This window comes from Parasteatoda tepidariorum, chromosome 6, assembly GCF_043381705.1.
Source record: "Parasteatoda tepidariorum isolate YZ-2023 chromosome 6, CAS_Ptep_4.0, whole genome shotgun sequence".
Taxonomy (NCBI): Eukaryota; Metazoa; Arthropoda; class Arachnida; order Araneae; family Theridiidae; genus Parasteatoda; species Parasteatoda tepidariorum.
The window spans coordinates 62,588,281-62,607,116 of NC_092209.1; the positions used below are offsets into that span (position 1 = coordinate 62,588,281).

Below are 18,836 nucleotides of genomic sequence, written 5' to 3' on the forward strand. Positions count from 1 at the left end.
GTGCAGAATGGCACAAAAAGCACCAACAACTTCTCCTTCAGTTAGAAAAAAAAATCACTAAAATGAACAACTACAAACAAATTTTATCACCAAATGGGATTTATCGTCAATAGAACTTGCGACCACTTAAAAATTGTGTTTTCCAAGTATACTTAAAAAGAAAAAATAATTATATTATAAATAAATAAATATTATAAATATTTTTAAAATATTATTAAATATTGTTAATAAAACTAATTCACATTTCCAAATTCCATCATCACCAAAAGCACTTAGGGGTGCCTCTTGAAAGTAATGCGTCCTCAATTTTTTGTCTTTAATCTGAAAAAAATATCATTATTTTCTCCATCTTCGTTTGCTCCAAAAAACGATCTGAAATGTTTTTCTGATTTATTATGCTTGTATTACCTTTATATAATATGAAAGAGTTGAAAAACACTATTTTCTCATTATTAATTTTGGTTTGTTTCCGTTTTAAATAGAAGTTTTTTCTATTTTTTATTACTTTCTTAATAATAATAACATTGTAGAAAGAATAGTTTTGAATAGTACAAAGAGAAAAAAATCCTTTAAATTAATGTATTGTATAGCAATAACATTTCTCGTATAAAAAACCATAATTCTGGTTAATAAAACTAAAATATACAGTATACAACCATTCATTTCATAGTTCTTCCACTCATGTGCGCCGTAAAATCCATTTTACAGATTTTCATTATACGGATAAAATTTTTTGATACAGGGGAGAGTCGGGTAGCCCCACTCACTTAAGGAGTATTGCTTATATTTCTGTATAATATTGAGTAATAATCAATATTTTTGTATGTTTCTATTGTTTTATCATCTAATTAAATAATGCAAAAAGAATAAACCAAAAAAAGAATAGTTTAACTTAAAAAAATAGAAATTTAAAAAAACATGTTTTTCAGCTCTTTTCAAAATGTGTCGGGTAGCCCCGCCCAGTTACAAAAATTATGTTTTTTGACTGTTTTTTCAGGTGTAAATGAAAGTGACCAATGTATTGACAATAGATAAACCTCATTTATCATTTTTATCACAAAATTATTTTATTTATTACATATTTATCTACTTTAAGTGAATTCTATCATTTAATAATAATCATTTAATAACAACAATATTTGTTGTTAAAAATGCATATAACATTCAAATTTGAAGCAATAAAATAATAATCTTTGCTACCGTACATTTATCGACGAAAGAAAATTGGGCGGTGATACCCGACATTCATGTGAGCGGGGCTAATCCAATTTTTTTGTAAATTTGTAATTACTCGAACAATTTTTCACATATAAACCTCTTTCTTTGTGCAAATTAAACTTAAAACTACATACTTTAAAGCTGTATGTATAGAAAAAATTATTTTTTCAGTATTAAAATGAAGTTTAATCGAAACATTCACCCAATTTTTCTTAATTTCATGTCTACAGTATTCAACATAGTTTCAAAACTATTGTTTACCATGTTAACAGCTGCATAAATATTTGAAACTTTGATAATAATGTTTTTTTAATATAACAATTAATGTCCGATGGCCCATTGATTTGAAAAAGTATTCTATACATATGAAATTGACTGTGGCAGGGGGTACCCGCTGGGCGGGGCTTCCCGACTCTCCCCTACCTTAATTTTTGCAGTAATAATTACCGTGGAATCACTGAATCACATTAATTAATTTTACTGCAAAAATTTCGATATAATATTTTTGGGTAAAATTTGATTTTAGAGTAAAATGAGTTTTACGGAAGATAACATGCATCGGATAACATCGGAAGATTTTTTTACAGAAATTACGGAAGGTAACATCGTGCCGGTACTTCATACCATAATTTAATGCTCACGGTTTAATGTAATTGGAAATTCAGATTTTCAAAATTTTATTTCTTATTACCACATATTTAGTAGGAACTACAAAACAGAAAAAAGTAATTTAAGCTAATAAATTGTTTTTATGTCAACTCTAAGGTATCTTGAAAAGATGACCCAATTTTACCGCATGTACAATTTTTTTTTCAAGTTATAAAATCACAATTTATTGGGGATTTTAACAAAATCGCTACTATTGGTAGTTCTTAAAAATCTTTTCTTTTCCAGTGTAGTTTAGTAAGCTTAACAAACTTGTTAAAAATATGTTGCAGAAAATACTTTTAATTGTAAACTATGCTATAGTAAATATCTTGAAGGAATATTAATGCATTATAAATATGTATTTTACTATATTTAGGAATATACACCAACGTTTCCTTTTTTTCCGAAACAGTTACCTTTCAAAGTTTCCAACAAATACATTTTCTTAAATTATTCAAAATGTAAGTAAACCAGCATAGGCATTTCTGCTCCAAATAACTCAATTTATTTACCGTCACTCTTAAATTTTTTTTTTATTATTGTATCTTTTCTTTTTATCTTGAATTAATGTCTTTATTCTGTCTGTGTTTTTGAAAAAGAGCCCGTTAACGAATTCTTTTACTTATCAATATATTTTTATTTTGACAAGAAAATGACAGAGCTGAAAGAAATGATCAAATATAAAATATTTAGACGTTTTCTTAAAAATTTTGTTTTCATTGAAATTTTTGTATGGATTTTATAACGATTGGTATTAGTTACTGTTTTAATAGAAAAACATTTACTGGGGCATAACACGAACATGAAGAAAAAATTGACAAATGCTGAAGAAGAAATTTTTTGCTATCGACAGATATAATTTTTTTCTTTTATAAATATGCAATTTAAAACTGATAAATGAAAACAAAGAAGTTAGAACAAATTATATAAACAAGTACAAAATGAACATTTTTCAAATTAAGTTCCGCAGTTCCTTTAGACTTTGATTGATATAGTACTTTAACTGTTTATTTCAGTTCTTAAACATGTAAAAAAAAATGTAATACAAAAAAAATACAACACAAACCTTTAATAAATTTGTTAAGCAATGACAAATTGAAATAAATTTTTCACATATTTTAAGTTTTCCTATTTTTTTTCATTTAAAAAATATTTTTTTTTATTGCAAAATTATATTTAGTTTACTAACTGGAATTGAGAACAAAACCAGATTTCTTTTTCTTTTTAGAATATAAAAAAATTTAGAATATAAACCAATTTTCAAGGTTACCAAACATGAATGAGAAAGAAAAATTATTTGAGAAATAAAAAGTAAAGTAATAAAGTTATTCAAATCACTTTCGTTTCTTTTAACAATCATCTGGCTTGTCTTAAAAATGGGGGCCAATTTTTGAGCACTTGAAAGTCATCAATTGTTATTTAAAATTTGTTTTTTTTTTCAAGTAAAAGTTTTTAATAAAGTAAATTCTTACCACTTTAACTTACTGAGATTATTTATTTAATTTAAATATACAATAAGTATAATGTAATCAATTATTCCTTACAGGAATTGCGAATACCTGTAGAAAAATGATATCAATCCTATTAAACACTAATCAACTCTATTCAGTTAATTATTTACCGTTCATACTATTCATATTCAATCCGATTATTAGATACTAATGATGGCTAATTAAAAATTAGTATTCTTGTATATATCAGTTGTGAAAATAAAAACATTATTCCGACACTATTAACCGACTGAAAACTTTAATTGCTATTGTCATTATTATTCACGATAGTTCCGGGCAAATATTTCTACCGATTTTTAAGCAGCCATACTTTTTTGAGCATAGGAAATGAAAAGAAGCTTTTAAAAGAACTTCGAAGTAGAAAATTATACAATGTGTTAAACTATAAGTTTCTACGCTTATTTGTTAATCACTTCCCATTGAGTCTTTTTTTTGTTGCTTTTTTTGCTTTACTTTGACTGTACTTCTGCACTGTACTGCACTTCTGCAGTAGAATTTAAAACTAATAACCTCACGTATAACGTATTGATTCATCAAAGGGGTAGAAAAATTGACGAAAACTATCAATATAAAGTTTTATGTTATTGGGTAAGTGGTACAATCCGAAAAATAAAAAAATGGATCAATTTTACTTTTAAACAATTGTAGTATAACAATAGGAAACATTAAAAAATTTCACCAAATATCTTACACAAGTTATTTTTAGTCAAATTTAGATCAAGGTTATATCTTTCCTTAATGACAGCGTAGATGATAAATGTTATTCTGTAGTATTAGACATTGTAAAAATGTGGTTTCGTTTTTCATAATACATTCCTTCCTTTTGTGTACATTTAATAGCAGTTGACTCCTTTGACAGCTGTTATGTTTAGGTTTTCGAACAAATCTTGTGAAAGGATGTAATATTTTCTTCAAAATCCTTCATTTTTCCATTAATTTTGATCCATTAAATATGCTCATTTTATTGTTCTTTTACATACACAGTTTTACAAATATAATCATAAGCTTATAATATTCGTTTACTTAATTTTGAGGATATACTTCCAAGAAACACTCTCTTTCATTTTAAACTTTGTAAAAACCGCAGCCTGATGACAATAAAGTAGTATTTTCTTATTTTCAATTTGAATTAAAAAACTTCAGAAAAATAGTTCTACTATGTTATAAAATTTTACTACAAGTTAAGAAAAGACTAATGATTTAAATAATCAGCCGCGACCGCATATAGTTCTATTTTATCTCCTTAATAAATTATAAAAATATGCTTTCAAAGCACTATTAAAGATTTTAAAAGTTAATCATGTCAGATAGAAATTTAATTCATGCAATCTTTTCAGATACAAATCATAGAATTATTAAAAAAAAAAAGGTTACAGTTTCGATGTCTTACTGGAATCCTAGACTCGGCGATATATTTTGATAAATAAGGAGAGCATTCGTTCTTGAAAAAGAAACAACTATATAACGTTGCAAGAACATTTGATTTCATTGGACCACAAATAATGATGCGTCTTATGCAGACATGTCCTTAACAAAATAAATGCGAGATAAAGTATTTTTACTTATGTTACGCTGTAGAAGAAAACTATTTACAAGAAAAAGTATTATTCTTTATTCAGTTTCTTTAAATGTGAACGTAAAAGCTTATATTTGTTACGATTTTTAGATATAATTTATCATTCAATGTGATTTGTTTTCTACATTTCACACGATTTAAGAAAGTAAGAAAAAAGAAGGGTGTGTAACGTCGTTTCAAGNAGATAACAAAAATTGAAAATGTATCACGAACATTAACGGGAAAATGGCCGTCCGCGCGGACGTCGAATTCCAGAAATTCGTTGTCCGCGGGGAATTTTTGACCGCCGAGGACGGACGGGCAGTTTTTCGAGCCCTGGTGTGTAACGTCGTTTCAAGAGTTGGCGATGTTGATATTCGTTCACGCTGCTGGGAGCTTGGCATTCTTTTGGCGTGCAGTTAGATGCAAACAGGTTCTCTCTATAAGGATAATGGTTGTTTATTAACTTCTAGCTGAGTATAATTTTTAGTTTCTATATTGCCATTTAAGACATTATTGAATTTTTATTTTCTTCTCAATAAAGATGACTTAATCATGCTTTTGAATCTGAACAAGCATTGAACTCAGCAAATATTTCAGCTGCACCAAGAAAAAAAGTATGATAAAAACTACCAGAAAATGGTCATATTTTAAATATTTCTGACTCTATGGAAACACTAAACAGTTTATTAAATTTTAACAAATTGCTTTGCTAATGAATTTGGAAAAATTAACTATAAAATATTATTTTAGGATATGCGTTAAAATTTGATAATGTGGAACAATTTGGTAGTTTTATCAAGATACCTCAGTGCATGGCATAAAAAACTGTTTTTCGATTAAGTTTACTTTTAATTTTTTTTTCACAAAATGTGTGGTACTATACAAATTTGGTAACAGAACTATCATTTTGAAAACCCGAATTTTCAATAAACCGTACCATATGAATGGAAAAATTATCAATTGAATGGTTTAAATACTGTATACTTCATTTATTTAATCAGAATTATGTTGTTTTTTCTTGTGAGAAATATTATTTTCATGCAGAGAGGTAATTTCAACAGAATCTTTTTTTGCTCGTGTGCGTAGCAAATTTCTTTAGAATCTTTAAGCCACTTTAAATTTCATCTGTATTTTTCCAATTTGTGTTTACATCAATTGCGCACGGAAAAGCCTTTATGGATTTCTCATAAAAATTAAAAAGCCTCTTTTTTCAACCACTTTAATCAATATTTGTATTAAATTATTACCCTGTCAAAAAAGTGTTGAAAAGTCAACGACTTGACTTTAAGTATCCACTTATGAAAAAAAACATAACTATGAAATTACAAAAACATTAAAATTTTGATTATTTTATCGCTTTTTTCCTGAGATATTCTTTCTTTCTCTTTAAAAACAATCAGAAACAAAGGTCGCTACGCACCTTAACTCATTTATCCCTTTGAAGAAGAAGAAAAAAACTCCCAATCATTTCTTGAACATTTATCGAACAATTGGAGAGGAATTTATTTTTTCCTAATTTTTAATCACTCCACTTATTGTTCTTAGCAAATTTGAAGTGGCCACTTGAGATCAAGTTTCCTCTCTGACAATTAACGAAAAATCAATATTAGTTAAGGATTTGAATAATTCACTTTCTCTGTTTCTTTTCAGTTTTCCACTTTCCAGAAAAGGATCTTTTGCAAAATGCAAATTGGCGAACGTATCTGGAAAATTTCCTCTTTCACATTTTTGAGTCGCACCAGAGAATAAACAAATGGGGGAACTTTATGCAAATTGAGAACCAACATAAAAGAAATAAATTAGTATTCACCAGAAAAGTGCTCCCTATCTTTTCAATCAGTTCCTTGAGGGGCCGAGATAATTTCAAACAAAGTGTATCGAAGAAAAATATTCTAGTATTTCACTAGATAGCAGTTCTTAATAAGTGGAAATGAAATAAATATTTGGCGATATTTATAAAGGAAACGCTAATAACATGTGAAATTCCATAAAACGAAGGTGATATGTGTTTCCCACGGGTCGTCAGATTTAAATGTTTTAACGATTTGTCGAAATGGAATTTCAGTGTCTTGTTTCAATATTATGTAAAGTGACACGTTACAAACTCATAACAAATGTCATGCGAATACTTTCTTGAAAGAAATGTTAAGTAGGAAATGGAAGTATTTTATAAATGTTAAAATGTAGCATAAAATAAATATATCAGTGCTAAAACTAGTAATGGGGCACAATTCTTGAAGACGTGTTAGGCATATACTTGATTATTTGATCTGCTTTCGTTTTTCAGTTAATGGAGAATAATACACTATAACCAATAATGCATGCAAAATAAAGTTGAGCTGAGGAATGTTTAAATTTTCTTTACATCTTGATGATTCGGGCTGAAGTTTGTTCGTTTTTCTGTTAATAAGGAATAAGTATTATGACTTAACAAAAACATTTAGATTTAAAGGTATCATAAAATTTAAAATTTGATTTGCATTATTTAATCAAAGAGATTGAGTTGTAATATACTAATTTTCCAGTTAATGGGGAATCATCAAATCTTAAGAATGAATATTATATAATGAATTAGGAAGAATTTATGTTAAGCATTAGTTTGAATATCAAAATTGAATTTTATACTTCAATATTTGAACAAGTCTATGTACTTAAACTATGAGTTCGTTTTTCTGTTAATAAAGAATGATTATTATGCTTTAACGAATACATTTAAATTCAAAGGTATCATGAAATTCAAAATTTTATTTGCATTATGTAATCGAAGAGATTGAGGTAGGATATATTCATTTTCCAGTTAATGGGGAATCATCAAATCTTAATAAAGAGTAATATATATTGAATTTATGTTAAAAATTAGATTGAATTTCTGAACTGTAATATATACTTTAATATTTGAACGAGAGTATATACTTAAATAAAGAACTTTTTTACTGATAATAAGGAATCCTTATTATTTAAAAATTAATAGTTCAAATATGTAAGTTAAAAAATTAGTAATTCACTTACATTTTTACGTCAATAAAACGTTTCTAAGTTAATCTTAAAAGCAAGTTCAAGCGAGTTAGGGATCAATGTAGTTAAAATATCAATTTTTCACAAATTTCTGCTCTTGTATTTGCCAAAAAAACAAACATGAAAATGAAATTCTACTCTTTCTCTTTGTCAGTACTTCAAAACATGTGTGCTATGATTATAAACTCTCATTACAAACTCTAGACAATTATTTTGAAAGAAACAACATAATATATCGTATTAAAGCTGGTGTAAAATGTGAAAAAATCTGATTTTGAGATACAAACACATTCAAAGACTTCGTCAGTCTACCCACTGTTATCACTTTGCACAAAAACTGCTATAATTTGTAAATAGTTTGAGTACAAACCAAAGTGAAGTATTTTTTGAAAGCTAAGAGCAGGAAGTCTAAATTTATAAAAAATTCATTTTTAAAAGTTTTGCCTAAAATCATGTTTTTTGCATATTTTATATTATTTTCATACATTTTTCATCATTTCGTATTACTTTATGTCACAATAACTGAGCATTTTAATAATTTTCGGTGGTGAATTACAATATCCGCCCCTCTTTAGGCATTAAAATTAATCCAATAACTTTTTTTTCATATTTGCCATTATTTGCAGTTATTTAGATTTAGGAGAAACAATAACCCGTCATTAAAATTACTTAAATTTATAAAATTAATTAATGTTTAATTTTTGAATAAAAATTTTTTTTTTAAAAAAAACGTCTATTTTTAGGTTCATATTTTAGAACAAATACAATTTCGAGAATCTAACAAACATATTTTTGTAGATATTAGACTGTTTTCTATAATTAATAATTATCAAAACATATTTTTACTTCTAACTAGAGCGTCCGAAGAAAATAAAAGGGACACCGGTTCCCATCAGCGCCAAAGGGTTAAACAACAGGGGCAGAAAGAGGCAACTCAGGGTAAGATACATAATAGGTAATCAGGGTAATTAGTGTCACTAACATCTGAATCGATATCCATGTTTAAATAAAACAAGTTTGCAGAGCATCAAGAAGAACTTTTGTGACAGGGGTGGTACGTATTTTAGAGTTATCGAAGTTAAAATTATTCCGAAGATACCACAGGAGAGAATAACGGTCTTGTCGCAAGTCCCGTGACTTAACAGTTTTTCTCCTTCATTTGCTACTAAATTGCTAATATCCTACCTTTTCTAGGTTTTAAAGTCGTTTTCCAAACTGTTGCAAAATTAACTTTGTGTCCCTTAACGATTTTACCAATATTGATACTGGATGGGACATTTGCACCTTGCCTTCCAAACCCTGTTACACCAGCTCATTTTGTTGCTCTGGAACCTGGCAAGGGCCTGAATCTAGAAATGCAATGGCTTCCTCGATTTTTTTTTCACTTTCGTTTTATTTTCAGTTTTTTTACGTTGGAAATGTTTGTGCTTCCTCCTACAAATATTCGTTTTCTTAATATTCAAGTGTTGATAAGCTTTGATAATAGGTTCCCGTTTAGAGTGTTTGAAACATGTTGATTTTTTCCCTAATTTTCTGAAGTAAATGAAATTTTTTCAGAAACAAATATAGCTTAAAGATGTTTGTGTAACGATTAAGCATTAAAAAATTTTCCTCGGCATTAATAAGAACTAATAAACATTTGAAAGCACCTGGTAACTATATCTGTATACATTAATAAAAATATTTAAACGAAACACATTTTAATTATGTGTCTACATTGCAAGAAAGTATGAAGAGATTAAAATAGAGTTTAATATGATTTTTTATTTAAAATAAAAATTCAAATAATGCGCGTGATGATGCAATATTTTTTTATTTTATAATTTAAATGCTATAAATGTTTATTTTTATTTCTGTATTTATCATCTGTGAAGATTATTAGGATATTTGTTCAGCTTGAAAATCTACTCTTCTTCTTTATTGCATCGTATAAAAAACAAAGAATATTTGTTTCGATATGAAATAGGGGGAAAATTAATTTTCCTTAAAATATTTAAAAGAAATGTTTAAATGAATAGCCTTTATTTTCTAAATATCACATAAAATAATTTCATTCAAACATAAGACGAATATTTATTTTGTAAAAAGTAAGAGCATTTCTTTCATAAATATTTACTGTTTAAAAGTTTCAAAGTGAATCATTCATATAAATTTTCTTCTTATAATTATTAAAGTATTAACGCAAAAGCGGCTTTTTATTTCTTATACTCTCTGTAAATAAACTTTAATGTAAATTATTTATTATTGCACTATTACATATTTATTATTACAGTTTATGTATTTATTATTACATTTTATTTTTTTTTATAATAGTGTTCATTTAAACAAGCGAAATATATATTATTTTATAATAATATGTACACTTCTTGTTTAGTGAAATTCTTCAACTGTCGCCTATTTAATTTGTTGTAATATTTTAATAATATGTATTACTTTTGAAAAAAGAGAAAGAAAGAATAGAAAAAAAAGTACAGTGCAGAGTTTGGTTAATTTAGGACAAGAAACTAAGCAATTTTTATTAGTATTAACAATGAATAGGAAGGCTAAAAGCATTTTGCATGATATTAACGGAGAATCAAAGCCAGTTGAAATTATTTTTGAATCATTTACACATTACCGGAACTTGACACACTTCACCGTTTTTGAGCGTCGAAATAGCACATGATTAAGCCTCCAATTTTGACTTACAATTACTCATTTTCTTAATTGTTGGGTTCTTTTAAGCTTTAATTATTTAGAAGTGAAATGTATAATTCATTGGAATTGTAGAAGGTCCAAAGTTTCTGTTAGCCCCACAAAAGGCTTAAAATACTGGTTTTTATGTAGGCTCAATGCCAACCAGCCTGTGAAGGGATCGGGGAAAGAAAGTTTCTGAAAGTAGAAAGTTTCTGAGTTCGAATCCCAGGCACGACATGAGTGTTCTTTCCTTCTCTGTACTGTACTTCCTTACAGTAGGAGAATCATTGGTCCACCTAATATGGTGCCTCTGAAAGAGTGGCTAACAAATCTGCCCTTCAGATTCCTGTATGACGAAAGGTCATTCTATAGCTGGGCTTTGAAAAAAAAAATAATAAAATGTAGGCTCAATTTATCGACTACGTAATTAGTCATACTCAGCCATTCGTGATTTTGAAAATTATTTTGAGTAAAAAGTAAATCAGTTCAATACTGAACTATAAAACCGTTACCTCAAATCTTACTTTTGTACAAACTTGCTGGCATGTTAAATCGAACCAGGCTTCCATAACAATAAAAACATGACCCCTCCAGGTAACGTTAAAGTAGGAGTTTATGCTACTAAGCATGTTGGCAGCTGAAGTTACCGATGTTTTTATATGGTGAAAATTCCGGGGATTATTCGAAGGAGGATATTCTGTATTACTAGAATCTATATTACTTATTCTGTTCCAGTTGATAAATATTATTTTTGATATCATTAAAATGGAATGTGACGCCCGGTGGCTGAGTGGTAGCGCGTCGCGCCCCTGTGCCACAGATCCTGGGTTCGTTCCTCTGGCCGGGCAAGGTTGACTCAGCCTTTCATTCCATCAGTGGGTCGATAAATGAGTACCAGGCATTCTTGGGAACTAAACATTGGGGGTTTCGTGTTCGGCTGACCACCTAACCAGAACATGTGCCCCTGCGCCCCAGAGCCCAAGGTCAAGAAAACTGAGATGGGCACAGTAGGCCATGGCCGTCTATGGGCTGTCATGCCACTGAGTTTAGTTTTAGTTTAAAATGGAATGTAAAATTGAAGAAAATAACATTCTTTTACCCACCCCCCCTTTTTGTTCTTCGTCGAGTATCTAAGAGGTCACAAAAGCTATTAGTGACATTTGTGTTTTGTATAGATAGTGTATCACGGATGAAGGAACCGCTCACGAATGGAATGCCAAATTTAAAAGGCGTACCTCAAAGGCGTACCTCAGACCAGTGGTCCAGTTGAGTTCGATAAGGAGCTATTAAATCAACCACACGAAATTTTACGCCAAACAACAAGGAATATGACAGAAAGAAATTATCACTTCCACATTATAAACTTTTTAAAAAACAAAATGAAAACGGTGGGATTTAGTTGACAATCCAATACGTGGTTCAAAACTGCACACTACTATTGTAATAAATTTTTTGTCATACTTTGGTAAAACTCTCTCCAATAGTTAAAAAAATATGCATTCTGCATATAATTACTACGCTATAAATTTACTAATCGTACATTTAATTGACAATTGATGCTAAATAGTTAATACATAAGAAAATGTTTTTTAATCTTAAGCCTCAGTATAAAAGTTATTCATTTGGTATAGTTAAGTAAAATAATTTTTATTCTAATAAAGCTGGTAGACTAATCAGCCTAACTACAAAGTAACAAAGTAACTTATGTAATTATATTTTCCTAGACTTCAATTAAGTAACTTCACAAAGTACATAAAGGTTTACCAAAGAAAACGATACTCGCTATTAAAGGGTAGTTAACTCAATTAGAAAGTTATACATTTGATAAAGTTGCTTAACACAATTTTAATCCTTATTTAATTATTAGATTATCAAACATAGCTACACTGAAGCCTTTTAGATGACATTTTTGTAGACTGCTGTAAAACCTTTAACTTTTGTTATCCCAAAGTACTTCAAGTTTCGCCAAAACAATCGATGCAAATTAATCAATGTAATTTCATACAATTCAAAAGTGATACATTTGATGTAGTTACGTTAAGGAATTTTAATCTTTATCAACTTATTATATTAATCAGTAATAACTACACTGTAGCTTTCGACTACATCATCCTAGACTGCTAAATATTTTCACTTCAGCTATCCAAGAGTACATTAAGTGTTGCCAAAACAATCGATACAAATTATTAAAGTGACGTCAGAAAAATTAAGGTTTTGTCCCCCAAAGCTCATATGTAATGAGAAGGGTTTTTCATCAATAAAGTAATTTAGTGGAAACGAGCGAAGGTTAGAATTAATGATGCAACCTCTCTCTCCTCCGTAATTAAGATCAGGTTAAGAACTTCCTGTAGCTGCAAAGCATTCATTTTTTTTTACTCCAGTGGTGTTCCTTTGAGTCTGTAAGGGATTACAGCATTAATGAATTGTTGCGGAAAATAAATGGAATTTTGCGGAAAGAGTTGCGTTTAGTCAGCCTAAAGAGGACGTTGTTAGCTGAGAAACAAATGTGTCCTGACTGTGTTGTGGCTTTTGGCATCCACTGTGGACATATTTCAGAAGTTAAAAACGATTCGGTTTGAAATGTTTCAGCAGCACAACGATTTAGCTCAAGATTTTAATCTGTTTTAAATGACATTATTAATGATTTAGATTTCTGAGGATTGCATAATAGTATATTAGTAAAGATAAACTAAAGCCCTATGTGAGTTCTTTTAATGTTTTGTGATATTAAAATATATTTCAGTGTTATAGAATTAAGTTGTACAATTTAAGAAACTTTCGTTTTGTAATTTTACAAACCTCAAGTTGCTTTAATTCCTTATTGAGCGTCGGTTTTTTTCTAGTAATGCCATGTTAAAATATTTTTGGGATTAAGATTTTCTCAGGAACTCAATCCCTTGTATATTAAATAGATATTATGTATAGATATTCACTAAATTATATACAAAAGAAATCATTAAATAAAAAATTTACCTACCGTTTCTCCTAGAATTTCCTATATACTTAAACTTCTGAGCTTATAAATAACTGAATTTATAAGCTCAGAAGTTTAAGTATATAGGTTAAGTAGGTTATGTATATAGTATAGAAGTTAAGTATATAAATTCTGTATTTGTAGCTACAAATGAAATCGAGGAAAAATATTTGAAGCAAAATTCCCAAGAGAAAATAATATACATTTGACCCCAAGCTTACTTTTACTTCTAGACCCACGTTTATAAGCAAAGCCCTTCCTTGGAGTTATTTTTTTGTTTTGTATTTTTTAAAGTTATCAGTTGAATCTCATCAAAATCATGGGACAAAAATAGCTTCTAATTGACATTGAAATGATGATCTCTGAAGTTTCTTTTTTTCATCTACACTAAAAAAATATTATTTTATTTTACTACCATCGTTGAACAGCCTTCCAAATTTTCGGGTTCACGACTATGTTAACTCCGACGACTATGTTATTAAAGTTCAACTCCGTAGCCTTGTAATTTTGAACCCAATCTAGAAGACAAGGGAACTCCTGGATCAAGTATTGGGAGAAATTTGCCTACTTGAAAGCCCTTTTTTGATGAAACTAACTTGCATTTGGGTTAAAGGGAGAGGGAGACCACGAAAACCTCCCACGGTTTGCCTGATGGGAAAGAACCATGGGAAAATAACTAACAACCCATGATCCGACCACCACTGAGGATATTTCACGTCAGCACTGTGGTTTGTGCAAGCAGAATGCGGATTCGTATCGAACAGCCATCTCTGGGGTTCAAACCAGGTTTACTGCAATAGAAGGCGAACGCTCTATCCCCTGAGCTGTCGTGGTAAAAATATACCGTGTTTCTAGCTTTAGGAGAACACCAAAAAGCTCGGTAATTTATAAGAAATAATATTGTTTATGATTTTGCTAAATATATTAATAAAATATGGTTTTATAATATGTTATAAAATTTGGTAAATGTGGTAAAATTTGGTTATCTTATCATAATAACTTAGATCACGACATAAAAACCAATTCTTCGGTTGTATTAACTTTAGAACTTTGCAGTTTTTACTAAATGTGTGGTAATAACAGCTATAATTTTTTAAACCAGAATTTTTGGTAAGCCATTGCTTTACAAACGGAAAAACTACACAGTGAATGTTTTAATTACCGTATATTTCGTTTTTTTTAACCGGGATAATGTTTAATTTTCCTGAAATGTCATTACCATGCAAAAAAGCAACTCTACTAAAATTCTTTACACTGTGTACATAAAAACATAAAAAAGGGATGGAGAAAACATTTGTTTACAAACTAATACTTTTTTCCGATAAAAAAAACAAACAAATAATTTTTAAATTTGCTTTTGTTTAAATAATTTTTACAATAAATAACAATTTTGTTATGTTTATTCACTTGCTTTTACAACATTTTTAACCTTTTCCGGCACTGGAAATTTCAGTAGAATATAAAGTGCATTTTTAAGATGTTATAGTAAGATAGACCTATAATGTAAGCACATATATTTCAGCTTCATGTTGTTTGAAAAAAAAATTGTAACGGAAACAAAGGTTAGTGTAGTTTTTAGAAACTAAAATCCTTACACTTCCAACGGTATGTGCTATTTTTGGAATAAATGGTTCCAGATCAAAATGTTATTAAAAAATTTAGATTGGAAGCAAAAATTGTAACCTTTTATATCTTCGTTACCAGCAAGTATGAACAAAGCGCAGTAAGAGAAACTTAAAATCACATCGTTTTAAAAATAAATTAAATGGTTAAACTATCGTGTATAGTTAAATTAATGTCTATTAGGTAAAAAATATCGTTAAAAACACATTTTAAACAATGTATTTGTACTAATTCATTCAAACAATTGTTTAAACAATTGCTCAAACAATTGTTCAATATCGTTTAAAAAACACATTTTAAGCAATGTATTTGTACTAATTCATTCAAACAATTGTTATTTTTTAATATTATACAAATTTTGGCATGATAACTACAGATACGTACTGAGAAATGTATTTAGTTTTCCTCAACACCAAAAATCATGGTAACTATACACCAAAAATTTTTATAATGTATCTTAAATGTTAAAAAAAAAAATTCTTCATATTGTTTCATATTACGAAAATCACAACAAAACCTTTTTTATTATGTTTGAAATATTTGCATTATCATTAAATTGTATAATTTTTGTATTACCTTTAAACTTTATTATAAGAATATTTTTCTTATTAAATATGGTAACTAGAATTGAAATTGAATGATTTTTTTTTCTTGTGTTGTAGCATATTTAGCATATTTAGATTTTTTTTTATTATTATTTTTATTTCTATATTTATTCTCTTTAACCATACAATCACAATCTTTCATTATCAAAATGTTCTATTTTTGGGGATTAATTTATTTTGATATTTTGAAATATAACCTTTACTTGAATTAACGTGTACGGAAAATAATACCGACATCTAGTATTATTTCATTTTTGTCAATTTTGAAGCCTACCGGAAACCTTTTGAAATAGTTTGCTTTTTGAATTTTTTTAATATTTAGGGAAATAAATAATTTTTAATCCATTTGCTATTTTTGAATATTATTAATTAATCACTGTTATAGGAAAGGAAGATAACATTATTTGCTCTTATTTTATTTATAATTAACTATTAACATCTTATTTCAAGCTACAGAGAATAAAACTCATGCTTTGCTATTGATAAAATTTCATATTTAACCAATTAAACTGAAAATTGATATCTATTTATTTAATTTACAGAACAACCTCAAACTGTGATTTCAATTTCTGAACAAAAGCACACTATAAAAAATTACTGCAAAAAGTACCGACACTCAGGAGGATTGTAGTTTTTCAGGAAAATCTATTTTTATCGGAGCATGTCATGGAACAAAAAAATTTGATTGTATTTTTTACAGTAATAATTACTGTAAAGTATAATTATTTTTTTACAGTAATAATTACTGTACAGTAATAATCACTGAATATCACTCTAATTAATTAAATATTATTGTAAGATTTAAGATATAATATTTTACAATAAAAATGTATATGACATTGAAATGGATTTTACAGATAATGCAACAGAAGTACCAGAAATTCATACTATAGTTTAATTTGGAATTTTTTACAGTGTACGTTAGTTGGTTCTGTCTGCTTTCTGTTTAACAGAATATTAAAATAATGCTTCAAAAGTTGAATTTTATGAAATCAAAACTTCTACAGATTATCAAAGTAAATTTCCAGTCTAAGAGAATGCATCTAACTAACTAAAGTATCCGTTTAAGTATCGAACATTTGTTTCTTTCAAATGTTTTTAGGTTTTCTGCAAATTATTTTGATATTCATTAAAGTAAAATTAAGGTCGCTGATGGTATTACATCATCATTTCTCCAAGCATGTAGTACGTAATGTTATGTATTTATTTTTAAAAGCAAGTTAGTAAAGTAGAACAATTAACCAATTAGTTGATAGTATCAATGGACAATCAATTAAGAAATTATAACACTGCAAATCAATCGTGATTTTCAAAATTTTTCATATTATTAATGCACACATTTCCCTATCATTAATGTATACATTTCCAAATCATTAATGCACACATTTCCATATCATTAATATATACATTTCCATATCATTAATGTACACATTTCCATATCATTAATGTACACATTTCCATGTCATTAATGTACACATTTCCATATCATTAATGTACGCATTTCCATATCATTAATGCACACATTTCCATATCATATCATTAATGTACACATTTCCATATCATATCATTAATGTACACATTTCCATATCATTAATGTACACATTTCCATATCATTAATGTACATGGATAAATGCTGAAAACATTTGATTTTGCAGTTAATGGAACATCCTAGATAACTGCGTTGCAGATTAGGGTCTAAGATAGGGTGCACTTTAGCGGATTTCAGATTATAGCGGTAACATATACATGAAGGGAAAAAACTTAACATTGAAAAATTTTAAATATAATAAACCGAGCAGGAAACAGTTTGGATATAAATTTATACTCATTCTAATTATGTTTATTATAATTCATTCCAATTATGTTTATTATAATTTATTCTAATTATGTTAAGAGATGTTTATTTTATCATTCGTAAATAAATTAAATGCTATTATGTCTTGCTGAGTTTCAGTTTCTCTTGTTGCAGATTTGTGACACTTCCAAGGAGTGCGAGGGAACAAGATGCGAATCATAAAAGATCGCGCATCTTCCTGACCTCTCGCACCATGGAACAGCACCACATTTCTGGTGTCCCGCAGCGTAAAGGTAGCGGTGGTGGTACGATAGTAAGAAGAGAAGTCAGTTTGGATTCACAATGCCAAAGTTCAGGTAAATTCTGGAATATATGTTTCAGTTTAAAATGTCATGCATATTCTAATAAATTGCAGCCGAAATTTTGTATTTTAATGACTAAGTAGTGTGTTCTTGTCTTACATCGAAGAGAAAATGAACCCTTTTCGGAAGTTTTTTGAATGATTGAATTGATTTTTTTATATTAAAAAGAATGGTTAGTTTATATGATCAAGTTGCACAAAAACACATAAAAAATTAACTAATTAAATAATTATGACAGAAGACGAAAATGTTTGATTTTTTTATGTCATATATATGTATATATGTCATTTCATTATTTCAATAAGAAAAATTATTTAGTTTCCTGACAAAGTATGGTTATATTCGCCAAGAGATGCTATGCAATGTTTTAGACTTAAATATTTAAAATTGCAAAAAGAATAAGAGGAAGTCTAAATCGAAATTTATTGTGAACGAAGGAAGTAAGGATTTCTGCTTATGAAGCCAAAATTAATTACAAATATTATGAATTTTCTGAAAAATATAATATTTTTGTATCAAATGATTACAAAAATCCATAATGACATACAAAACGTTTTAATAAAGAAAAGTATTTATAGACCAAAAATATATTTTCCATCATTTGCTATGTTTTACCCAAAACATTTTACAGATTTTTTCATTCAATTTCGTATAATATTTGAATAGTTTATCATCAAAGAAAGCCATGAGAATTTGATTTCTACCACAAGGATTTTTTATTATTAATATTATCATTATTATGACACACGGATTAAAAAGTTTTGGCAAAATTGCTGCAATTGTATGGTAGAAACATTCTTAGTAAAAATAAAAAACAATAATATATATATATATATATATATAAAATTTAT

At 28.2% G+C, this 18,836-nt stretch overlaps 1 protein-coding gene across 1 annotated transcript in view; it reads left to right on the forward strand.

Annotated features, from left to right (window-relative positions):
* Window positions 1-18,836, forward strand: part of LOC107444278 (uro-adherence factor A-like) — a 706,709-nt gene that overhangs the window by 202,386 nt on the left and 485,487 nt on the right. The window contains exon 3 of the mRNA XM_071182438.1: window positions 17,798-17,979. Within this exon, the coding sequence (XP_071038539.1) occupies window positions 17,877-17,979 (103 nt within the window). The 5' untranslated portion in view covers window positions 17,798-17,876. The remainder of the gene's footprint in view (window positions 1-17,797; window positions 17,980-18,836) is intronic.